This window comes from Lissotriton vulgaris, chromosome 12 (assembly GCF_964263255.1).
Source record: "Lissotriton vulgaris chromosome 12, aLisVul1.2, whole genome shotgun sequence".
NCBI lineage: Eukaryota > Metazoa > Chordata > Amphibia > Caudata > Salamandridae > Lissotriton > Lissotriton vulgaris.
The window spans coordinates 14,349,794-14,375,950 of NC_141700.1; the positions used below are offsets into that span (position 1 = coordinate 14,349,794).

Below are 26,157 nucleotides of genomic sequence, written 5' to 3' on the forward strand. Positions count from 1 at the left end.
AAGTCTCCTGTGACTATTTCGTCGTCGTCGTCGAGTGATCGACGTCGAAAGGCCCGGCGTCGGCGCTCGCCGTCGATGCGACACCGTCGTTCGCCATTGGCGAAAAGGAGACGATCGTTGTCGAGGAGATCCTCGTCGCAGAGGAGTGGATCGCCGTCGAGGCGCAGAAGATCGCTGTCGAGGCGCAGAAGAACGCCGTCGAGGCACAGGTCGCCGTCGAGACGGACGAGGTCGCCGTCGAGGCAAAGGCGTTCGACGCCAAGGAGAGAACGCTCGACGTCAAGGGACCGAAGCTCGCCGTCCGGTCGCCGTTCTTCGACGCCGAAGAAAAGTGGAAGGAGGCCTGACGCCATGGGAGGTTCGCCAACGTCCCAGGCTGGTAAAGTAGGCGGTTCACCGGGCTCGGTGTATTCTGAGGTGTATACCCCGTCACAGAAGGTTTCGCCACCGCCTCCATTGCCCAGGGGTCCCCCTCCGAGGAACCCTACTCCTCCTCCGTTACCACCACCTAAGCCTGGACCTCGGTTGCCAGAAAAGCCGCCTCCGGTTCCTCCTAGGTCGGTCTCACTGCCTAGACTTCCGACCCCTCCCAAGGGGACACCTAAGCCAAAGGCCCCGGCCAAGCCTAAGTCACCTGCTCCGGGGGAACCGGCGGATCGACCAAGGCCGAGGAAGTCGCGATCACGCTCCGGACGGAGAGGAAGATCGAGGAGTCGACGTAGATCCTCCACCAGATCAAGACGTCGCCATAGGAGGCGGGGATCTAGGTCCCGTACGGACTCCTCCAGGACCCGCTCCTACTCACCGACTTTGTCGGGCGCCCCAGGGACCAGGGTGTCTCGGGTGGACGACATAAGCACATTCCAGGAGGTTCTCCTGAGGGGAGCTGCAAAATTGGGTATCACGGTGACGGCTCCAACACCCACGACGTCCGTGATATTCGAAACGCTTCACAAGAAGCATTTGTCTCGCCCTCTACTACCACTAGTACCTGGATTGGTAGAACCTGCAGAGGAGCTATTCCTCCCACCAGCGGTAGTGAAGGCCGCTCCCTCCCGGCTTCTGAAGAAGTACAGGGCCCCGGATTCGGACCCGGCGTTTCTGAGGATAGATCCGGTCCCTGATTCGGTGATAGTGACGGCGGCCAGGAAGTTACATTCTACCTCCCCGTCCTCCACCGTGCCGCCAGATAAAGAAAGTCGATGGATCGACTCGGCTGGAAGGAAGGCTTGTGGGACTGCGTCCGCGGCCATGAAGGCGTCCAGCGATGCGGCGCTGCTAGGACGCTATGACCGGGCCCTGTGGGACTCCCTACAACAGTTTGTGGAACTCCTGCCAAGAGACAAGAGGGAGGACTTCCAAGGGATCCTCAAGGAAGGGATGCTGGTGTCAAACCAGGTCATCAGCGCAGCGGCGGATGTCTCCCTGTTGGCTGCCCATGGTTACTGTCATGGGATCAATCAGCAGCGCCATGCTTGGCTCAGGCTCACGTCACTCAAGCCGGAGGCCCAGCAGCGGGTGGCCAATCTGCCCTTTTCCGGGGAGACCTTGTTCGGAAAACACGCAGATGATGAGATGGCCCGCATGAAGGCAGAGGCGTAGACCCTTATGGCTGTGGGCTTGGAGAAGCCAAAAGAAAAGAAGTCCTATCGCCCGTTCCAGAGACGGTTCGGTGCACAGGGAAGAGGACGAGGGCAGTCTTCGGGACAGCAGCAGCAACAACAGCAGCAGTTCCGAAGACCCTTCCAGAAGCGCCAGAAGGGTAGAGGGGGACAGCAGTCCTCTACAGCGAACAATGGCCCGGCCGGGTCTCGACCCTGAGCGGTTACTTCCCCTACATCCGTTACCCGCTCCGGTGGGGGGGGAGCGTTCAATTTTTTCTGGCAGAGTGGAGAAAAATTACTCGGGACAAGTGGGTGCTGAATATTGTTTGCAATGGATACAGTCTTCGGTTCATCTGCCCGCCTCCAGTGATCCCTCCGGTCAGCTCATAGTATCAACTGCGCGAGCTCCAGGCGGAGGCCGATATCCTGTTAAGGATAAGGGCGATAGAAGACCTACCTCTGTCTCAAAGAGGAAGTGGTCTGTACTCCCGGTTCTTCCTGGTTCGCAAGAAGGACAAGGACTAGAACGAGTTCAGGCCCATTCTGGACTTGCGGCAAGCAAACAAGTGGATTAGCAGAGAAAAGTTTTGCATGCTGTCATTGCATCAGATTTATCCTCAGTTGCAACAGGGAGAATTACCAGTACACAGTACTGCCATTCGGACTGAAATCTGCGCCCAGAACATTCTCGAAGTATATGGCAGTGGTAGCGGCACACCTAAGGAAGAACAAGGTGTTTGTCTACCTGTACCTGGACGATTGGTTGATCAAGGCCTCCTCCTTCTCGGAAGCTCAAGCACACTTCCAGAAGACGTGCGTTCTCTTGAACAAGCTGGGGTTGCACATCAACATGTCCAAGTCTGTCCCGACCCCGGTCCAGTGCATTCAGTACTTGGGAGCCACCATCAATACGCTGTCAGCAAGCGTGTCTCCTTCAGAGGAGTGACGTCGATCAATCCTTCGGAAGGCTCAGGCTCTTATGACCGCTCCATCTACAACGGCGGGGACGGTGTCTTCTCTACTGAGGTCAATGGCCTCTTGTATCTTCCTCACTCCTCATGCACGACTACACATGAGACCTCTGCAGGAGTGCTTGGAGTACCAGTGGGACCAGAGGAAAGGATCTTGGGACGACAAGATACGACTGTCTCTGCATGCTCTTCAGTCTCTGATGTGGTGGTGTTCAGAGGAGAATCTCCTCAGAGGGGTTCCCTTCCACAAGGACATTCCCATTCAGACTATCGTGACGGATGCGTCTCTCTACGGCTTGGGAGCGCAATCGGGAGACTTACAGATTCAAGGAACGTGGTCCCTGATGGAGTCCACGTACCATATCAACTTCCTGGAACTCAGAGGTGTTCACTTGGCACTGAAGGCCTTTCATCCGTCCTTCCAGACCAACTCTCTGCTTGTACAGACGGACAATACGACCACGATGTATTACCTCAACAAGCAGGGGTGGCTCGAGATCGCGCACCCTGTCACAGGAGGCGCAGGCGATCTGGCACTGTCTTCTGGCCAGAGGATTGACGATAACGGCTACTCATCTACCAGGTGTGCAGAATGTTCAGGTGGACGCACTGAGCAGACTGAACCAAGAAAACCACGAATGGGTCATAAACGACGAAGTACTAGGAGAAGTCTTCGAAAGGTGGGGGACTCCAGACCTAGATCTGTTCGCCACCGCCGAAAACAGCAAATGCTGAGACTTCGCCTCCAGGTACTACCAGCAAGGGACGCTGGGGAATGCGCTTTGGATCATCTGGTCGAACAGCTTTCTGTACGCTTTTCTACCCATTCCCCTGATTCCAGCGGTGCTCATCAAGCTGTCCCAGTCCAGGGCACGGATGATCCTGATTGCCCCGGAATGGCCCAGGCAGTGGTGGTTCACGGACCTGCTTCACCGGTCTCTCCTTCTGCACATACGGCTGCCATGCAGGCCGGACCTTCTCACGAAGTTCGGGGGGCAGATGTTGCACCTCAACCTCTCGTCTTTGAGTTTGGCAGCATGGCTCCTGAGATAGTGCAATATGGCCATTTGAATCTGCCCGAGGATTGCATGGACATACTGAAGGAGTCTAAGCGACCTTCCACTCGGACGTCCTATGCTTACAAGTGGAAGAGGTTTTGTATCTGGTGTGAGTCCAAGAACTATGACCCGACGACGTGTAAGAAGACGTCATCCTTCCTTACCTTCTACATATAGCACGGTCTGGCCTTAATGTTCATTTCATTAAGGTTCATCTCGCTGCATTGACTGCCCACAGGAAATGCCCTTCACAGACTTCCTTTTTCCAGATCCCTGTGATCAAAGATTTTTTGGAAGGCTTGAAGAAAGTATTCCCTTCCTTTGCCTTCATGGGAATTGAATGTGGTGCTGTCCAGATTGATGAAGGAGCCTTTTGAACCTATTCATAAGGCTTTGTTGCAGCACCTGTCCTGGAAGGCGGCGTTCCTCGTGGCTATTACATCGGCCCGCAGGGTACGTGAAATTCAGGCATTGTGTTGCCATGAACCTTATACTGTATTTCATGCTGCTAAGGTTGTTATGCGGACTCACCCTAAATTTCTTCCCAAGGTTATTTCTGATTTTCATTTCAACCAGACTATAACTTTGCCTACGTTTTTTCAGAATCCTTCATCTCCAGCGGAAAGGTCTTTACATTCCCTGGATGGTTGGAGGGTGTTGAAATTTTATCTGGATAAGACCAAAGATATTCGTAGGTCAGACTAATTGTTCATCAATTATGGATCAGTCAGGACGGGTCTTGCTACCTCTAAGCAGTCCATCTCTTGGTGGATTGTGTCCTGCATACAACTGTGTTACCAGAAAGCTAATAAGACCTTAGGGGGTAAACCTAAGGCTCATTCCACCAGGGGCAAAGCTGCCATGACGGCTTTGCTCCGTAATGTTCCAATTTCAGAAATCTGCAAGGCCGCCACTTGGAAGTCGGTCCATACCTTTGCTAAGCATTACTGTCTGGACACGGATGCCAGGGCAGATGCTCAGGTTGGGCAGGCTTCGCTGCAAAATCTGTTCGCACAATAGTGGTGTTATTTCTCGTTTCTCCACCGCCGCTTTGGTGTGGGGATGGGCTTGCCATTCTATTCACTAGATTATGACTATACACAGAGATCCCCTACTACAGAAGGAGTAGTTTCTGTCCTGTAACTCTAGTTCTGTAGTAAGGGTATCTCTGTTATAGTCATAAGCGCCCGCCCTGCTTCCCGGTGGAAGGAATGCTACAGGTCTGGCGTGTTACGCCTTCAAAAAGAACTGAAAGTAAGAGGGACCTGCTATGCATTCTGGGATACTGGGAGAAAGTTCTGGAAAGTTCTCTTAAAGGCACAGTATCCTGTTCTGAGCCACATAATGGCAGCCTGTGGGGCTTGTCTGTCCAGGACTTCCTCTCTATCATTCCAGAGGGGTTTTTGCTGCTGAGGCAAGGGAAATCTGGACAGGCTTTGCTGTTTGTGGATTTTTGGTGGAATTTCTAGTTGAAGTACTGGACAGTGTAGCCTGGTTATAGGCTGCATTATCTGTCTTTAATTCTCTCTTAAGTGTCTGTGCATTTCTTCGACACTTTAAGAGATTATTTTTGATTGCTCCGGGGTCCACGCACATGGGCGGGACTATTCACTAGTTTATGACTATAACAGAGATACCCCTACTACAGAACTGGAGTTACAGGACAGAAACTACTCCTTTTCACCCAGTGCATAATGGTTGATTTCTGTGGAGCATTGGTTTTCATCCACTGCATAATGGTTGATTTCTGTGGAGCATTGGTTTTCACCCACTGCATAATGATGGATTTCTTTGGAGCATTGGTTTTCACCCACTGCATAATGGTTTATTTCTGTGGAGCATTGGTTTTCACCCACTGCATAATGGTGGATTTCTTTGGCGCATTGGTTTTCACCCACTGCATAATGATGGATTTCTTTGGAGCATTGGTTTTCACCCACTGCATAATGGTTGATTTCTGTGGAGCATTGGTTTTCACCCAATGCATAATGGTGGATTTCATTTGCGCATTGGTTTTCACCCACTGTATAATGGTGGATTTATTTGGAGCATTGGTTTGCACCCACTGCATAATGGTGGATTTCTTTGGAGCATTGGTTTTCATCCACTGCATAATGGTTTATTTCTGTGGAGCATTGGTTTTCACCCACTGCATAATGGTGGATTTCTTTGGCGCATTGGTTTGCACCCACTGCATAATGGTGGATTTCTTTGGAGCATTGGCTTTCATCCACTGCATAATAGTTTATTTCTGTGGAGCATTGGTTTTCACCCACTGCATAGTGGTGGATTTATTTGGAGCATTGGTTTTCATCCACTGCATAATGGTTTATTTCTGTGGAGCATTGGTTTTCACCCACTGCATAATGGTGGATTTCTTTGGCGCATTGGTTTGCACCCACTGCATAATGGTGGATTTCTTTGGAGCATTGGTTTTCACCCACTGCATAATAGTTTATTTCTGTGGAGCATTGGTTTTCACCCACTGCATAATGGTGGATTTATGTGGAGCATTGGTTTGCACCCACTGCATAATGGTGGATTTCTTTGGAGCATTGTGGCAGTCCTTGGTGTTGTCGTGAGCATCTGTAGTTTGTGATGAAAATAGACGGGCAAGTGAAGCAGAGTCTGCCCACTTGGGATGAACCCTGGACATCCGCAGCACATGATGGTAACACAAGGACATGTAAGGCAGATTTCACCCATTGAAGCACATTTCATAGCCCTAAAGACTCACCTTTGTGAATGTGTGACTTGTGAGGATGGTGATGTGAAGGGCAAACTCTCCAATGTATTGTCTGCCATGATGAATGTCGGTCCTTCTGTGAACCTCCGTAGTAGCCCACCCACATCCCTAATAAGCCGCCACCCACGAAGGATCTACGTAGGCAGATGGTGGAGGAAACACCCCCCCCCCCCTGTGGAAGTGCCACATCAGACAGAGCATCCTCTGACAGTGCATCTCTGTGGCACACCAGTGGGGTAGTGTCTGCTCACAGACCTTAAAATGAGGCCCCAGTCTCCTGTTTATACCTACACTGGATGTGGGGTACTTTCACTCCCTCTGCAAGAGGCTACTTCCTGCTGCACTCTAGAAACATGCAATGAATAACATGCATGTAAGCTTTATCTTAATCAAGGCCATGTCCTAGACTATTATTTAACTAAATATCACCTCAGGGAAGGTAGATGTTTTTTTCTTTATAAAATGGAGAATGCCACATTACCAAAGGCAGCGTTTGAAAGTACATTATTTTTTTATGCAGTTTTCTGTGTCCACTTTTACAGCAACATTGAAAATTGACGTTTGTGAAATGTCATTTTATTTTCCATTTTCTAGTCCTCTGGTTTGCAGTCCTTTCTGAAAAACAACAGTAATTGAAACAAGACGCTGAGAGCCATTTTTGTTCTGCCAAATCTCTGCCTTTATTGCACAGCCGGTACAGAGCCCAGACCTGGAGGACAGCAGCCAGCTGAGAGTGACCGTCGAGGTGACCCACTGTCCGCCAGGTAACATTACACAGCCCACACCAGCGAGCACGCTGCTTGGTGGCCAACTTAATTTCATTTTTATTCATTTTTTTAACAATTTGAATCCATGGTCCAGTTATACATTCAGAAATGAAGGGGTCAGGCAAGACGCGTATAAATATTTGTGGCGCTTCCCAGCCTTCCCCCTTTTACGTATTGGCTATATGTTTAGCGTATGGATAGCGTATCTGCAATAATTGATAAATAGTTAGTACAAATACATCGACATGGGTTTCTCCTTCACGGCTGCTCATCATCCACTTGTTGCACACGGGTCTCACAGCGGCGAAGTCTCATCACAAACCACAAATTGGATGAAGACCATTCTTGGTGCCAGAGGAGGGGCACGCTGGCGCGAGGGACAGGGGCTCGGGGAGCTGCCTTGGGGGAGTGGTCATTACTCCTTTGCTATTGGACAGTCAGCGACCTCTCAACCAGTCCACGCGTCATGCGTGTGAGGTCTGGCTCCAGTCATAGTTTAACTCCCACCACTTTGCCAGATCAGATCCAGGAGCTCCACAGAAGGACTGCTTGCCAAAGTGTAACTCCTCACACTCGCACAAAGACGTTGACATTAGAGAGTTTGGGGTTTTGTAACTTAGCGTGCATCGCAAAGCATGCTGGGGTAGCTTTGGTATGTTAAGTTTGAAACAAAAAGGGCCCAATCTATCTGGTATTCACTAGAAGTGGAACATTTGTGGGCACATTTTTTTGGATCTCCTCCCACCTTTAGTATGAGTAGTGCCAGTACTTGTTAGGTCTTGTGTTCTCTCTGTCCAATTACTTTAGCGCCATTCGGTCCCCTTTACCACCCACATAGATACCATTGCACACAGTGGGTTTAATAGAGCCCGTTTGATTATTATCAAGAAACAAACTGGCATTGAAGCGACACCGCACTAAGAAAGTCATTCTGCCTTCAACTATGAGGTGGTTCTTGGACAGTTGTTTGTGGAAGAGAGGATGTTGTTGACCAGAAGTGATTGAGGGTGAGAATTGCTTGCTGCTATGTTAGAAAGAAGAATTGTGGGGCAGATGCTCTTTGTTCTTGGACAGAAGATGCTCTTGGGAAGTTGTTGCGCTGGAGATAATCTTGGGCAGTTGTGGTTGGGCTGGAGAAACGTTTGAGCAGTTGCTGTACAGGACTCCTCTTGGGACAGTTGTTGGGCAGGAGATGTTCTTGCATAGTTGTTGGCCAGAGGATGATCTTAGAGTAGTTATCGTTAGCCAGGGGATGGCCGTTGGGCAGTTGCTGTTGGTCAGGGGATGGTCTTCGAGTAGCTGTTGTTGGTCAGGGGATGGTCTTAGAGTAGTTGTCGTTGGTCAGGGGATGATCTTAGAGTAGTTGTCATTGGCCAGGGGTTGTTCTTAGAGTAGCTGTTGTTGGTCAGGGGATGGTCTTAGAGTAGTTGTCGTTGGCCAGGGGATGGCCTTTGGGCAGTTGTCGTTGGTCAGGGGATGGTCTTTGAGTAGTTGTTGTTGGCCAGGGGTTGTTCTTAGAGTAGCTGTCATTGGCCAGGGGATGGTCTTAGAGTAGTTGTCGTTAATCAGGGGATGGTCTTAGAGTAGCTGTTGTTAGTCAGGGGATGGTCTTAGTAGTTGTTGTTGACCAGGGGATGGTCTTAGTAGTTGACCAGGGGGATGGTCTTCGAGTAGCTGTTGTTGGTCAGGGGATGGTCTTAGAGTAGCTGTCATTGGTCAGGGGATGGTCTTAGAGTAGCTGTTGTTAGTCAGGGGATGGTCTTAGTAGTTGTCGTTGGCAAGGGGTTGTTCTTAGAGTAGCTGTTGTTGGCCAGGGGATGGACTTAGAGTAGCTGTCATTGGTCAGGGGGTGGTCTTAAGAGTAGCTGTCATTGGCCAGGGGATGGTCTTAGAGTAGCTGTCGCTGGCCAGGGGATGGTCTTAGAGTAGCTGTTGTTGGTCAGGGGATGGTCTTAGAGTAGTTGTCGTTAATCAGGGGATGGTTTTCAAGTAGCTGTCGTTGGCCAGGGGATGGTCTTAGGGTAGCTGTTGTTGGTCAGGGGATGGTCTTAGAGTAGCTGTCATTGGCCAGGGGATGGTCTTAGAGTAGGTGTTGTTGGTCAGGGGATGGTCTTAGAGTAGCTGTTGTTGGCCAGGGGATGGTCTTAGAGTAGCTGTCATTGGTCAGGGGATGGTCTTAGAGTAGCTGTCATTGGCCAGGGGATGGTCTTAGAGTAGCTGTCGTTGGCCAGGGGATGGTCTTCGAGTAGCTGTTGTTGGTCAGGGGATGGTCTTAGAGTAGTTGTCGTTAATCAGGGGATGGTTTTCGAGTAGCTGTCGTTGGCCAGGGGATGGTCTTAGAGTAGCTGTCATTGGCCAGGGATTGTTCTTAGGGTTGCTGTCGTTGGCCAGGGGATGGTCTTAGAGTAGCTGCCGTTGGCCAGGGGATGGTCTTAGAGTAGCTGCCGTTGGCCAGGGGATGGTCTTAGAGTAGGTGTCGTTGGCCAGGGGATGGTCTTAGAGTAGTTATCGTTGGCCAGGGGATGGTCTTAGAGTAGGTGTCGTTGGCCAGGGGATGGTCTTAGAGTAGGTGTCGTTGGCCAGGGGATGGTCTTAGAGTAGCTGCCGTTGGCCAGGGGATGGTCTTAGAGTAGCTGTCGTTGGTCAGGGGATGGTCTTAGAGTAGCTGTTGTTAGACAGGGGATGGCCTTTGGGCAGTTGCTGTTGGGCAGGGGATGGTCTTCGAGTAGTTTTTGTTGGTCAGGGGATGGTCTTAGAGTAGCTGTTGTTAGCCAGGGGATGGTCTTTGGGCAGTTGCTGTTGGACAGGAGAAGCGTTTGGACAGGAGAACATTTTGCACAGTTGTTTTTGCACAGGGGATGTTGAGGCCGGGCACTGTCCTTAGCAACTGCTCTTGGACAGGAGTTGTGGGAGGAATGGATGTGTTGTTCATCTACCAAGACCGCCATGTTCTTTGTAAAATAACCTATTGTAGTGACCCTCCTATGAAGGCCTCTCCCAGCATGCTTTGCAATTCACATTAAGAAACGTGCCCATTGTCTGGCGGAAGCATACGTGCTGATGGACACCGCCTCCGACGGTTGAGTAAACGTCTTTTGTACCCTCATGCTGCCGAGGGGTGGAGCTCCGCCTCTTTAAATGCTCAGTAGAGATTCATGGAAAAGAATTATAATATTTGTCCCTTACACCCTGCCGATTGAAAATCTGGTGTGCACTATCATGCGATCCACTTTCCAAAGCTGCAATTATTAACCCAGTAAACAGTTTTGGGAATGCGCATGTATCATTCAGTATTTATGAAGAACACTCTACATTTGTCAGGTTTAATCTCTTGCTCCGTCAATGGTCAGTCCCTGAGAAAAAAATCAGGCTAAAATACTTTTTTAGACATGAGTATATAACATGGGCAGTTTGTGCTGTGATACAAAGCTTGGCTGGTGAGTAAAACCCCCTTCCTCCTGGGGTGACACTAAAGGACAAGTAGAGCTGCGCCCCCACCCAGCCCCTCCAAGGTGACAAGATTCAAGGTTGTTTACCCCACCCCTAAACTCTGGCAGTATTGGACTATGGTGTCTGCGATCACACCACACAAGGCAAACACCAGCAGCAGACAGCGGGGGTTGGAGACCCTGGGCATGCTTCACACCAGAAGGGGTCTCTGCCCCCCACCGTTCACAGGTCAGTGGACTAGAAAGTGCAGCACAAGTGCAAGCCGTGATTGCGTTGTGAAGTTCACCGCTAGGTGTGGCTCTCTCTCTCTTCCGAGGCACCTCGAGAACATCTATATTATGTGAGCACCTCTATCCCAAACTAGTCCCACAAACAATACCTTTTCTGGGGGTTTAGATGCCCAGCCCTAGGGCTGTATCTGCATGGAATAGTCCCAAATCTAAGCACTGCTAACTACTTCAAACCATGGACCACAGAAACAGCCACCCAAATCAGACCTAGAAACAACTTAATTCCCCAGATTTTTAAAATACCACTTGGAAGAATACCTTGTCAAAATATCAGTGCAAATCCCAAACCATCAAAATACTCCTAATGTAAAATACCCACTGTAAATACTATTTAAAAATGGGTAAGCAAAATTGTGACTTTACTTCATTGCGTAATCTGCATAATTTATGCATCAATGAGGTGTATTGGACAGTGTTTGTTTGAAAATAATTCACGAGTGTCACGCAGTAGTCTAATGGAACACTGGTTCAAGCAGAACATGCCTCTGAGCAGCAGCACACACGTTTGAGTTCCTAGGAAACATTTTCTGCTTGAATTTTTCACTCGCAGATGAAAATTACGCATGAAGGGTAACAACCCGAGAAAAAAATTATGCAAAATATACGTACCCAAAAAATAGGAATTATGTGATATTACAATTGCACATTAAAAATCTAATAACTAGAGCCCTACAAATGCATCTCCAAGCCCTGTTTTATGATATTATTATGCATCACCTGTGGAAATCCTACCTCACATCTTTTCCTTAAAAAAGGACCCAAAACAGGTGCACAGCTGCAGCCTTCGCCCCAGAGGAAAAAATAAATTACTTTATGGTGCACCGTTAAAGCCCAGACTTGGTTTCTTGTGGGGGAAAAAGCTGTATCCCAAGCCAAGACACAAATAAAAGGTTAACACACAAAAAGACCCTTTTCCCAATGCATTACACAGAAACAGGAAAAAACTGTCCATTTGGTGTATTCTGAAACAGGGCTCCTTATGTTGGGGCTTTTAACCTACCATCGCTGTCATCAGGGACAAGAAAGGCGGTGACATTTGAGTAGGTTTGGTTCCTAAGGCGACCACGCCCAAAGTGCTTTTTTTTTTAACTCTTAGTTTGTATTCCCAAGAGTTAGCTAGTTAGCGATATCACAGGAGAGACGTTCTGAATTTCCTAAAACATATATAAGCTTTACTTTTAGTTCTTTTCTTTTGGACTTGGGTTGATTTTCTGGTGTTTATTTGACTGTTTGGTTTCCAGGAGCTGCTGTCTGGTTGCTTCTTCCACTGAGCGAAGAAAGTTTCGTATTTTGCAGAGGCATTTGGAGAGAGAGAATGAGTTTGCTTTAGGCTTGACTGGTTTCATGGTTTATTGAATAAAGCTTTCCACTGAAACCTACAGCAACAGGTAAATCTAAACAATGCAGCAAAAATATCCACGAAATATAAAGTGCTGTTTTTCAGAGTAAAACCAAACACCTTTTGCCCGTTCCTTACTTCGGAGGCGGCGGGCGGCGAGGACTATTTGAGTTGGTTAAGCTGCGTACATTATTGCAGTGAGGAGAGCACACTCAGAATGAGTACAAAGCTCGGAAAGGTGTCTGTATATCAAACTATTGCACATTGCAGCACCCTGAGGGAAGGCGCCGGAGTCCTGGACCGAGGAGAGGTGAGGCGCCTTTGGCTGACACAGGAGCGCAGTCCCGTGCCTCAAAGACGCGGCTGATGGCAACGGGTGCAGCCTGCAGAGTCCAAAAGTAGACAACGCTTTTTGAGCTTTTATGGAAGTACCCAAAACGCGCTAATCCTCCCGTGACCCGCTGATTCATGCAAGATTCACAGATCATACCAATGCATTCTGATTGTCCTAGGATATACTAATTCTCAGAAGACATACACATTCTCTCAACACCACATTTCTTTTAAGCAATGATTATTCTCGCAAGACACACACATTCCCTCAAGAGACGCCAGTTAATCAGACCCATTTACCCAAAACACTGTCTCTTAAGAGATACCAATTCTCCAAACATGCATGTGGTCCACAAAACCTCATTGCTTTCCCCAAGACACATTGGTTCCCTGTAATATACAGTACTTTCCACAGGACCAACATATTCCCCATGGAGACACCAATCCCCAAGAGACAGCAGTCCCTTCAGAAAGCCTCTAGTTTGAGACCAATCCATACGTTAAAGTGCTCGGTCACTCAAGTGCGGTGTTATCATTCTACAAGCGAACATTAGCGTAATGTTTCTGATGGATACTTTTAACTACAGATTCCTCGTTTTGTGAATATTCCCTGGGTGTTACACTGCATCCGGAAAACTCAAAAGCTGCTCTCCTGCGTGACGGTAAGTGGCTCCGCTCCATAAGGGATAAATGGCGCCACGTATAAGTGCCTTGAGTGCGCGTTGAAGTTCGTTCCTCTCTTCCCATGCTTTCAGATGTCGATCCAGGGCTCTACTCCTTTTATCTATAATGAGATTGTTCTAATTTCTTCTCAAACTTTTACCAGAGTGCAAGGGAAATGTCCCCTCCTAAGATGACCGCTTTTAATACTTGTAGGGACTATTGCAAGCAAAGGTCTGTGACAGATCCCCACCTGGATTGCCTCTGGTGCTTGGGGTCGGAACACGACTCCGGGGCCTGTGACAACCTTTAGCTCATATGAGAGTGACAGGTCATAGTGCGGTGTTTTGAGACGCAGAGCTTTGTTTTACAAATTCGCAAGAAAGGTCCCAGTCTTGCTGCAGATCTTCGTCAAAGTCTTTATGTCAGTCAAAAAGAAACACAAGAAATCCAACCAAGATTCATCTCATTTGCAGCCCGTCTCGTTCTTCAAATAAGGCGCAAGGGTTTCAATGAGCAGTACCACATTCTTGAGGATCCTATTCAGTCCGGTTCCGATGCACCCTGACTTTCCAGGTCAGCCAGAGACGTCACACTGAGTCGAGGCTTTAGAAAGGGCATGCTTCCCATTTTTCCATGCTTCCAGCTCCTCTACAGCGCCTTTGGGCCCCAGCATCGGCAGAAGCCTCAGGTCGGTCTTCCTTGCACTATTGCCTTGACAGTCCGATCCATCAGGGTAGCCATTTTTCCTGTTCGGCCTGCAGAATGTTTTGGTCTGCATCATTCTACAGACCCACCGCCTGGGAGGTACTGCTTTGGTATCTATTCACAAGGTGAGGAATCTGCGGTCAGAAGTATCCATCAGAAGAACAAGTTATTTACTTTTGTTAACGCTTATTCTAGTGGATACTCGATCTAATCGCAGGTTACTCACCATCCTTCCACCTCCTTGTTCTGTGGAATCGACTCTTTTCTATAATGTCGGCGTGCATGGGTGGTGCTTATATATGACTCTATTTGTCACTTCCAGAGCTAAACGTCACATGATCCAATCTCGTCCCTGCAGGAGGACTGCTTTTGAGTTTGCGGAGTCCAGTCTGATGTCTGGGGAATATTCACAAGGCGAGGCATCTGCCGCTAGATAAAGTATCCACCAGAATGAGTGTTACCCAAAGTAAGCAACTTGTCCATCTTGTATCCACTTTTGGCAGCTAACCTATAAATTGAAGCATAGGGCTTATGGAATCGGGCTAGATCGGGGGATTTGCTGAGTTGAAGAGTCGCAACTGTGGATCATCAAGCTTCTGATTTCCGTTGCTCTCCTCTGACTTGTGCATCCCACTAAAATATTCCCCGGTAGCAAAAAGTGGTTTCTGCTTCACAACCGACATCTGCAAAGATGTCGAGAGTGAAATGAAGTCTCCTTTCAATGAAGCATGTGGCCTCTTTCCTTCTGCACGAGGACTGGTGTTGGTGCTGGAGATAGGGAACGTGAGCTGGGTTTAGACCGTCGTGAGACAGGTTAGTTTTACCCCACTGATGATGTGTTGTTGCAATAGTAATCCTGCTCAGTACGAGAGGAGCCGCAGGTTCAGACATTTGGTGTATGTGCTTGATATCTAGTTGTTATTACAGAGCTGTGGTACTTGGGGTCTAATGGTTGACTCCACTTACACAGGACATTTCTATCAGTTGGAGTGAAGCATTGTGGGTAGCGGTGGAGGGTCTGTGATTAGGATTTTTGTTTGCCGTACTTTTGCAGCTTATTGTGGTTTTCTCAAAACGTTTCATTGGTGATGTCCACTATGGACTTGTCCCTATAAGTATTATGTTTTCTGCAGCTCGACTGTGCCTCATGTGTTGGCACCAGCCTTAGTTTGTGTTTTTGCGCTTGGACTGTGAGCCACTGAATGAAAGAAAGAGAGTGTTGTGTGTATAAATGCGTGAATTATTTTTTTCTTTGCTGCGGCTGAATGGCTGGTAGAGCAGGTTGCATGTAACTACGGCTATTCAACGCGCAAAACTATTATTGCAGAAAAGTAACTTTCTATTTCAGCACTAATCTGTTATGTATTAATTCGCTAACCACGGAGTAGCAGCTACTATTTATGTCAGTGAAGGTTTGAGGTGGAAGGCCTGTGAAATAAATTTTTTTGTAATGCTTGTTCCCGGAGCATCCTGCTTGTTAGTCAATAAAGTAATGTTTAACAAATGTATGCATTGAGCTTTACGTTGCTGTGTTGCAGATGTCTTGGGAAGAAATGTTTCCTAAGAAACCAGTGGTGCCCTTTAAATGTTATGGTAGGAGCTCTTCATTAAAATAATTATTTCCTTACTTTATTTCCTCCAACTAGTCTGGGTAATGGCCATCCCCTTATTCTCATTTTCGAGTGAAAGAAATAGCTAGATTTATGTCAATATTAGTATAGGTGTCATGCAAGGAGCTTGTGTCTTGACTGTTCCCTTTAACCACCCTAGTTCCAGAGTCGGCTTTAGTATCCAATTCTTCCTTGGCGTGATCGACTACGTGGCGTAAGCTGCGTTCCTCTACAGAAATGGTACTTCGTCTACAGCCCCGGTGCAGATAGCGCTTCCACCGCTTCCAGGCGAGGGGAAGTCTTCTTTCTTGGTAGGTAGGTCACTTACTCTTTGTATATTTCTTGGAATTTTATATATTTGGATACACATTCCATGTGCTGGGCACTCCTCCGGGGTTATTGCTACGCATCAATACAGAAATGTTGAGGATGCGTTCATCAGGAGCGGTCGATATGTGACCCATGTCTTCTATGGGGGTGCAGGGGTCACTTATCCAGTATTTCCTATATCTCGTCCTCGTACCCCGTGTAATGAGTGGTGCTTCTTTGCATTTGGGATGTAGGTTGCTACTGGTAAGGTCTGCTTCTGGTTAGGGAGGATATGGACTTGTTTGTCTCCCGCTTCTCTTTGGAATGCTCACAGTTACAGTTCCACAGTCCTGTTCTGTGCAATGGTGTGGGCCTTGGGGATCACCTGTGAATGTTTGCGTTTTCCTATAGTAAGGCGTCTGCGCTAGCCTTACTAATGCAAGATACGTTAATGGGCATCTTTACACTTGGTGCGTGAAGTGTTTGTACTCTACTCACGGGGCGAGGGCTCTGCAGTACTGCAGGATGTAGAGTCCGTTTGCGAGCAGTGGTAAGGCATCCCCTATGTATGTAGGATCTCTGAGGCACTGATTTACTTTTCTCCTTAGTTTTAGGATTAACAGGTCTACGGTAAGCACCCTTGGCTTCATAAACTACCAGCGTCAATACTGAGAGATAGGTAGCACACTTGTGTTTGACCAGAAGCTTCCACAAACCACAGTCTTCCGTCTCCATTTCTTTGTGGAATCTGTCCGCAGTCATATTCTCTATCCTCAGGTGTTTCAGCTCTTGGTATTGTTTTCGTGTGGGTGCTCTAATGATCTCGGGCTCTTAAGTCAATGTATTATATTTTAATTTCAGTGCTGTAATGATCTCAGGTTCTTAAGTCAATATTATAAAGATTATATTGAAATATGTATTTTTATTTATGCATAATTGTTTTAACACGAAGTTAAACTTAGATATATTTTTTGAAAGACAAAATAAGTTAATTTAACATTATTTCACATGGGGTTGTATTTTAAGTACACGTTTTCATTATTTTCTGCAGATGTCAGTACCTGTAAGTGGCCATGTGGGCAGAGCTAGAGTACATTTAAGAAGGTTTTTTAACTCCTTTATGACTATGTAATTTTAGGAGTTAGTTTGGGAACAGCAATGGGCGCGCTCTTTGTGGGTGGATATTCGTAGTAGCCTGTCCCTCCATAAACCCCTCATTAGTCTTCCTCAAACACTTCTCGTTTATCAGTAAATAGTCCCAACTTCACTACCACTCACTCTGGACCCAGACATATTTCCTGCTAAGTAGTAAACGTATATGTGTAAAGATCCCCTGTAGAAAAAGCAGGAGAAGTGGAGATTTACACCTGTAGGTGTTTGTAAGAGTTGTGTAGTATGTAGTACTACTGCAGTTCTACTCCATGTGCTGTGCAGTTTTTTTAATTCGACCCTTGATCTCTCTGCTTCTCAAATGCCCGGGTTTCATTCTCTCATCCCTGCTATAGTGCACCAGGTCACATGCGTTTTATTTGTTCCATACATAGTCTGATATCAGCTGGTTCCTTATCTGCCCACCCTCGTTGCTCTTTGATGGGATTCTTGTTGTGTATCGTAAGTCCAGAGCTGTGGTCCTGTGTGAACTGTACAGGGGTACAGTAACCACACTGCTTATGTTTCCATTTCATGTTGTATATATCCCTTTTTAATGCTATTTTTAATCATTTTTCTATAAGGATCTTGATGAATTCTCCTATCCAATCATTTAGAGTGTATTTAATACTTGAGTAAATGTTTTGTCCTCTTAATTATATAGCTTTTTTTAAAACCTCTGTATTGCGGCTTTTAAGATATGTTTTTATCGAAATAAAGCTAATATGACTGACTGACACTGCGTATGTAAAATAAAAAAATTTAATTCCATCCATCTCTTGGGTAGATGCATTTAGATTTCTCTGCTTCCTCGTGTGCATCTCAGTTGCACTCCTAATGTATTTAAGGGATTTTTCATGAGTCGTCATTTCTGCTCCTACATATTGCAAAGGGTTGACTGAACCCCACATGCGTTCCTTGCACGGAGCGGAGAGGGCTCTGATGCTTCATGGCTGACATTACCTGGCTCCAAGACACATCTGAAGCGCCATGGGCATGCCGCACACGACTTGTTGTATTGAATGTAGGTATTTATATCCTACAATGGTTACACTGTTAATACCTTCGATTGCACTGAGCATAGAGTGCTCTGATGCATCATGACAGACATTACGTGGCTTGAAGACGTGTCCGAACCGCCGTGGGCATGCCGGACACGACTCTTTGCATTGTATGGAGGTATTTATAACCTACAACGGTGATACTGTTCACATCTTCTATTGCATGAACAAATGTGTCTTTGGCCTCTCATGTATTCTTTATGGTTTCCATTGCATAGATCGGGGTCTTCCTTGACACATCGCACGTGTTGTCCATTGCATAGTATTGCATTTCAGAATCCCGTTGTGGCCGCCATGCCTGGATCTATATTTGCATTTCATGGAGGCTTCCTTGGTTTTCTGAAGGGAGGTTTTCCATATCTACCAGGGATGGAGGCACATGGGTTCCATTGGATCCAATGCCTACTTACATCCCTGGTATATCATGGGCGCCCTGCATCCATTTCATTGTGAATTAAGTCTAGTGTAATTTAAATTTCTCCCAGCCAACACCGAATCCCTAAAAGACTGCGGCAGACCAGCCTATGGCATCGTGGGTGTCGGGGCTACTAGCCTGGGAAGGTCAAGGGGTGGGGCTTTAAGTCATGAATTTGAGCACTGCTTTATAAATAGTTTGCTTGCTTTGGGAAGGTGCCTGGCCACTTTCAGTGTTGTATTTGCGCATTCGTTGTTGTTGTGGTTCATTCACTGCCCTTCACTTTTGTTGTTTTGCTCTAGTTCCCTGACTATTTGTCTGAACTTTAATCAGTTTGTGGATTACTATATAGCTGAGTTTGCAATGTTTTGGCCCTTGCTTCCTCTTACTTGTTTTCCAGGATTGCTTTCAACCTAGACATCACCACATTTTTTCCAGCTTCCTCCGTGTTGGCTTAGGTTTACTGCGGCCTGGCATTCTGAAGCCGGGAAGCATAATAACTAAGACCACCTTTGGTATTACATGTCTGCTGTTTACCATTGTAAATAATTGCAGTTTTTCAACTCTTTAGTAAACGCTTGACATTGATTTGTAAGAACACCTGAAAATCTCCTGAAGTCTGAGAGACACGCACCAAGATAGACTGTAACACTCCGGCTGTGTCTTGTCTCACTCATTCAATTCCCCTTTCCCTCTAGGGTTTGGTCTTGTTCTCCATGCTTGCTCACGTAGAGGCAGCATGACAAAATGTCATCGGACTCTGCTGTTAAGGATTTGCAAATCCGGATAGTGGTAGGGGGGGGGGGGCGGTCTGACATGTCAGTGTGTGGGTCAGTTATTGGACTGTGAGTGGGATGGTTTTGTAAACATCTTTGAATATTGACCAGGTGGCAGTAGCAAGCAGCACTGTGCGGGCTGTGGATGCAGTTACCTCGTGGTAGGCAGCGTGGATGGATCAAATCGCACTTTTTGGGTGGAAAAGCCAGGATGTTTCATTGTTTATCTTTTTGGTAGGGTATGAGCATTAATTTAATTGTTGCATTTTTATAATATTAACACACACATTGCCAGCATCAAGCACTGGGACAATTCATGTGGTACCTGCCGTTCCCCTGAGACCAACAAGGTAGCTTGTCTTCATAAATTTAAATTGGCAAATGTGGGCTGCTTTTTATTTTATTTTACTACCCAGTTCATAAGTGTGGGCAGTTTAATTTTGGTGTCTGAGCATATTTTTTGCCCCAGTCCAACCCTGTGTCTTTTCCATTGGACCAAGCAAACACTTTCAAGACCAAACACTGATGCTTGGCACATGCCTTATAAGGCAATAAGTACGAGCTTCCCTGCTGCACCACAGCTGACCTGCATGTCTTTCCTCTAGTATAAAGGTTTTCCCAATCCATCATGGCTGCCATGCACATTTTCCAGTGCACTGACTAGTACTCGCAGACATTGCTATCACCCCAGGGCCTCAGCAATGAGTGGCTCTCCAAATCATAGAGACTCTCCTTGCTTTTTACAAAAATAACTAGTGGTGCGTTGTTCCTCGAACATTTTGAGGATAGGAAGTGATACCCCTGTTATGTAATGTAAGAGATCAGAGCAAAGAAGTGTTTTATTTACCAGGATTGGTTCCTAGCCGCAGCAGACGTCTGCTAATGGGGTCATTTGAAATAAGGGTGGCAAGATTGCCCAACAGAACTCTTGACTGGTTAAGTGGTTGAGTTGTGAGTTTGACCCAGTCATCTGACTTTTATTAATAAAAACCCAGCCCTGTACTTTAAATACACAGGTACCTGTACCCGGGATGAGGTGTCGAGTAACTGGTCACTTTCTATACACGTGGAAGGATTATGTGTTCACAAGTGATGGTATGTGGCCTTTTGGCATTTACCGGGGGTGTGCTTGTGCAACTCTGCAAAAAAAATATTAAAAAACACATGCCTACACAGACGCACACGCACCCATCAACATTCCCCCAGGGTTAGGTTCAGTTTTCATCCAGAAACCTACTCAATGATCCAAAGAGACTCAGTAATCTGGTGCTGAAGAGTGAAAGTTAACAAGTGCAGGGGGCTCTTCAGACAAGCAGGGGCCACTGCCAACGCCCTGCACAGCCCGCAGCCCCGGCCTGACCACAGGCGTTCACCTCTCCTCTCCATTTTGGACTCTACTTCTTAAGGAGAGGGTCGGCGTGACAGCCTTCTGGAGGGTCTGCACTGACCTACATACATACTATGTATAAATATATTCTATGTAATATACAGCATTAGCGTTGCTCCTTAACAATCATTTGACTATATGGCTTCTATGACGCGCGCCGGTCGTTTGGCATGTACCATAAGATGGCAGCAGAAGCAGGCATGAAACACAACTTTGGTCTTCGATGATTGGTTAATACGTTGACAGCTGCCAGTTCAACTGGCAGTGGCTGCAGAGAGGCTCAGCGTGAGTCAGAGTGTCTGTGCCCTGGGACTCCATTGCCCTCCTCGCGTTTGCCCTACTCGCGTTTGCCCTCTTCCCCACCCATGTGCGATCCAGTTCCCAATAGAACCTACAACCCCTGCTCATCTAGCCCCTTCTCCCAAAGGCGTCGGATCTACCGAATAAGAAGCCGTTCGTCACCTTCTTCTGCACTGAGCTGGAGTGTGTGGACAGCGAAGGGTATGTGGGCTCAGAGGGGGTTAGTAGACCTAGAGGTGGCAAGTGGTGTTAGAGGTGGTCTGTGGATTCAGAGGGTGGTTACTGAGCATGGCCTAGAAAATGCCTGATGCGCTGTAAGAGGGATCCGTGGGTACGGAGGACGATTAGCAGCTTGGAGTGGGCAAGTGAGTTCCGAGCCACTTGCAATAGAGTAATGGCAGATTCAGCCTCCTGGTCCTGTGATGTCAATAGTGCTGTGTGGATTTATTAACTTACATACAGAGTTATGTTGAGCTCTGCAATACCGCCTTTATGACCAATGTCCATCGTCTCCCACCCAGGCACTGCCAGACGACTCCTACCCAAGCCTTGTTGGATCTCTCCCATATTGCCTGGTGGAAATTCTTACTTTTAAGGGATTAAAGGGCACCAACCCTTTATATTATTGAGGTGTCAGAAGTAACCTTAAAGATCATTTACTGCAATAATAGCCTCTACCTCTCTGTATAAAAAAAACAGTATATGAATTAATACCATCATTAATAGACAAGTAAAGGGTCTGTGTTCATCTTATTGTGAACCAAATGTAAGCCTGAAGAGATGGAAATATTATGAGAATTTGATAAAAATAAGATGCGTGTCTGGAGTGCCACTGCCAGCATAAACTCGCCACAGGCAGCGTGATGTCACAATGCTCCTTGTCTGTAGCCTGCACCATGAGCCTTTGCAACCCTGGCATAATCTACATACTTTACACTGCCATGAACGTCTGTGTGAGAGGCGGGGCTTGCTAGAGTGGGGCATGCATGCACCCTCTGCCTCAAGACTGCTGACCATAAGCACAGCTCCACTGCGGCGCCACGTCGCACACAGTGGAAATGGCTCCATCGCTAACCTTGTGGTGGCTCCACGTCGCACACAGTGGAAATGGCTCCATCGCTAACCACGTGGTGGCTCCACGTCACACACAGTGGAAATGGCTCCGTCGCTAACCTCGTGGTGGCGCCACGTCACACACAGTGGAAATGGCTCCATCGCTAACCTCGTGGTGGCTCCACGTCACACACAGTGGAAATGGCTCCGTCGCTAACCTCGTGGTGGCTCCATGTCGCACACAGCGGAAATGGCTCCATCGCTAACCTCGCGGCGGCTCCACGTCACACACAGTGGAAATGGGCGATGTTGAGCACAGAACGTGAGAGTTTATGATTAAGATTTCTTTCTTCTACATCCATTTGAGGACAAAGACCGATGCCCAGCTGAGTTAGGGGTAGACTTTCTTGCCTGGCTGTTATGTATGGCCCCGCAGGGCCCGGATAAGTGCAATACTGAACGGACCTACCGGTCTGGATCTGTACCTTCAGCCTGTGCAGAGACCCAGCAGTGCATTCTCATCACCAAGGGCCAATGACAAAGGTCACGGTAGAGGGTAGAGTCTAGGCTACCTCAGTTATCCTATAGTCATGTATGGAAGCTTAGCTGTTCAGACCTCTTGGGCGCTTCCCAGTGCAACAGAATATGTGGGAATAGCAGCATGCAAAAAGCGCACTTCTCGCAGAGCAAAGCAGTGCTGCTGCACACAGTGGAAGAGATCAGAAATTTAAAAAAACCTAGTGTCTGTGGTGCTGAACTTCATGTGCCTGCGGATGGTTGTTCCCACTTGGCCTGGTGCACCTACTCGCGCTTGAGACCACCTCTCTTCTTCCCTTCTGAATAATGCAGAGGGCCTCACCTTGACGCAGTGTGTGCATGATGTTTCATGCTATGGACATTTGAGTGATAGCAGAGCCGCAGTGGCCACTGGAAAAGATGGTCCAAGGCGCTTGGAGGTCTCCTTGGCGAGCTCACCTCATGGCCACTGTAGCCGTCAGGGAGTGGCCTCCCATCGCCCTGCTGCCAAAGGCATCCAGGTCAAAGGGCGCAAGCATTGCATGATGTACATCTCCAGGAAGCACAGAAAAAGGTGACACTACACTTTTCACCGCTTCTTATTCTGTAGATGCAAAGCGCTTAGCAGGGTTGTAAATCTACCCGGTGTGGCTTCACCCACTCAACACGCAAAGGCCAATGTCTCTCTTCTTACGGTCCAGCACACATCCTGCCCCAAACACTCATAGATTTCAGAAACCTCCGACTCCCTGGCTTAGCCACCAGGCCTGTGCTGGGCAGATACCTCTTTCTGTTCAGGGTTGAGTGGGCGTGGTGAAGAGGATGTGAGCCTCTCCATTGGAAGGGACGCCACAAGCTCCTAGAGCACAGTGCAACCTGTCCCAAAAGTGGCTTCCAGGTGGCCCTCCACCCTCTCAGTCCTCAGGGGCAGCACTCTAATCCTGTGACTGACGGTGCCAAGTAAGTGCAGAACAGTCTCTCGTGGACAGTCACAACGATGTCTTACCTTTCTCTGTTCACCGATAAAACCCTTTTATGTGGTGGGGATGGATGGCTTTGCCAAGACGACACCTTCTCGTACAATAGGAGGGACGTATTCTTTGAAAGGGGGACCAGCTTCCCTCTTTCTGTCCTCCCCATGTTGCATGGCACTCTTGGCTTTACACTCCCTCCCCATTCTGTGACACCACAGAGCCTCACCTGGGGGGCAGCTGAAGTCTCCAGGGTCACAAGTTGGAAGATAGCCTGGATTTTACAGGGTCCGTGTCAGGGATGCTAACAATGGAATCTTTCCGGTCACTCCCGGAGTCCTGCGGCACCCCAACTGGGGTGGGCACTCCTGCATAGACTGAGCCAGCCGACATCTGATGGGAGAGTGCCACCCGTGCTGGGACTGGGCCCCTGAAGCCAGCTTGGGGGCCCGACACGGGTGCGGCAGAGGATGGGCCAGCAATGGAGCTCGTCGAGTCTCTGGTGGACTGTGGGGGACTGTGGGTGGGAGTCTGGGATACTCCATGTGGCAGGGAGGGCTGGGAGGCAGATAGGGGCCGGGACTCCTGGCTGAGGCTGCTGGTGTGCAAGGCTTGTGTGCTCTTGTGCACCGCGAGCCTCTGCGGGGAGCCTGAGAGCCTCTGCTGGGTCAGAGACAGCTGGGAGCCCGACTGACCTCTGGGGGCATAGGCAAAGGTCCGGTTGGCCAGCGGGCTTTGGGAAGGAGGGCTGGACACAGCTGAGGCAAAGGTGCTGTTGGAGGCTGGCATGGACTGCTGCTGGAGGGCTTGGGAGCGCAGCTGCTGCTGGTGCAGCTGCTGCAGATGCTGGAGAGACTGCTGCTGGAGGGGCTGCTGGAACAGGACTGGGGAGACTGAGAAGGGGCTGGGCACCCCCTGGGCATACTGCAACCGTCTCACCATCCGTGGAGACCCCAAGGCCATGGGCCCCACCAGGGGACTGGCCATCTGTGGGCAGAAGCTCATGGCGACGGCTTGCTGGAGCGTGGCGATGGCGGAGGGCGCCGGGGGCTGCGCGGGGGTGTAGATGCCGGCCTGCTGCTGGTGGAGCTCCGCGTGCTGGACCATCTCCCGGTCATAGCGGACGATCTCCTGGATGATCTCGTTCTCCTGGTTGTTGAAGACTCCGGAGCTGAGGTCATGCTGGACTTTGTGCATCAGGATGGAGTTCTTCTTACCTACAAGAACAAGGAGAGAAGGTCAGTCATGGTGGGAGAGTGGACAGAAGGACCACAGGGTGGGGGACAGGACAGAGGTGGAAGGGGTGGAAGAGAGGGCACAGGGTGGGGGACAGGACAGAGGTGGCAGGGGGAGGGAGACAGGACAGAGGTGGAAGGGGTGGAAAAGAGGGCACAGGGAGGGAGACAGGACAGAGGTGGCAGGGGGTGGGAGACAGGACAGAGGTGGCAGGGGGTGGAAAAGAGGGTGCAGGGTGGGAGGCAGGACAGAGGGGGCAAGGGGTGGAAAAGAGGGCACAGGGTGGGAGGCAGGACAGAGGGGGCAAGGGGTGAAAAAGAGGGCACAGGGTGGGAGACCGCCCAGGAGGCAGAGGGTGGGTGGAGACAGTGCATGGGGCACAAGAAGAGGAAGACAGTACACGGAGCAGAAGATGGGAGACGGAAGGAGAGCATAGCGGCCAAATCCCCAAACTGCCTCTGAAAAACACAATACAATCAGACTTTTAAACTTGCTGGGGCTGGAATTAGGGGAAAAAACTTGTCATACTGTGTGTAGGATATTTAGGGGGGGGGGGGCAGTATCGATGGGTCTCCTGGATAGCGGTCGCCTCCTTCAATGCCCACGACCCACATTCACGCAGTGGAAGTTGCCCCACAGCCAAAGCTTTCCCTTTCCACCCTTCCGGGCGTCAGAATCCTGTTAGTGGTTTGTAGCCAGACTTGCTGTCACAAACCATTCTTATATTTATTTCTGAATCATTAGATGCACCCATTCCACCCTCCCTTTTCCAAATGATTTGTAATATGTTGCAAATTATATATGGTGAGTCATTAACCGATTTACAGCTCACCGTTTGCCTTTCATAAATTGCAGCATTCGATTACGCGACTAAAAACCGGTGATTTTGCAAATCACAGTCTTTGAAAGTACAAAAGCCATTAGAGAATGTGGCTCCAATTCTATGTCACAAACAATGTCCTTTCTTTCACCAAAGGTTTTTTTATTCTGTTTTCTGGTGCATACTTCCAACTGCAGGTTCCTCAAGGGTTCAGACTGGACTCTGAACCTCAAAGCTGTGCTCCTGTGTGCTGGTCGGTGGCATTGTGCAGCTCTGCACTTCGTTCCGCTCTAGAAGGAATGAGCGGGCCGCATATAGCACCCCCAGGCAGGCTGACGCCAGTTCCTTCCTTTCCATTCCTTCACATGCAGAGTCAGAACTCGACATCTTCTGTCTTCAATGAGTTTTTTCATGTTTAAAAAAAAGAAATCTTTTTATTAGTGTGCAAGAGAAATATGCTGTCTCCCAAAATAACAAGGTTTAAACCATGTAGGAACTGTTCTTGGACAGACCTGCACGGGGTGTACCTGTGATGTTTGGGATTATAGCACCACTCAAGGGCCCGGCTCCTAGATGAACTCGAAGGCCATACGGGACCACCAGGAGAAACTCGTTAAGTCGCCAGCAT

At 48.4% G+C, this 26,157-nt stretch overlaps 1 protein-coding gene across 1 annotated transcript in view; it reads right to left on the bottom strand.

The window, feature by feature from the left end:
• Positions 1-7,034: 7,034 nt before the first annotated feature.
• Positions 7,035-26,157, bottom strand: part of HCN2 (hyperpolarization activated cyclic nucleotide gated potassium and sodium channel 2) — a 259,302-nt gene continuing 240,179 nt past the window's right edge. Inside the window, exon 8 of the mRNA XM_086946741.1 lies at positions 7,035-24,690. Within this exon, the coding sequence (XP_086802867.1) occupies positions 23,729-24,690 (962 nt within the window). The 3' untranslated portion in view covers positions 7,035-23,728. The remainder of the gene's footprint in view (positions 24,691-26,157) is intronic.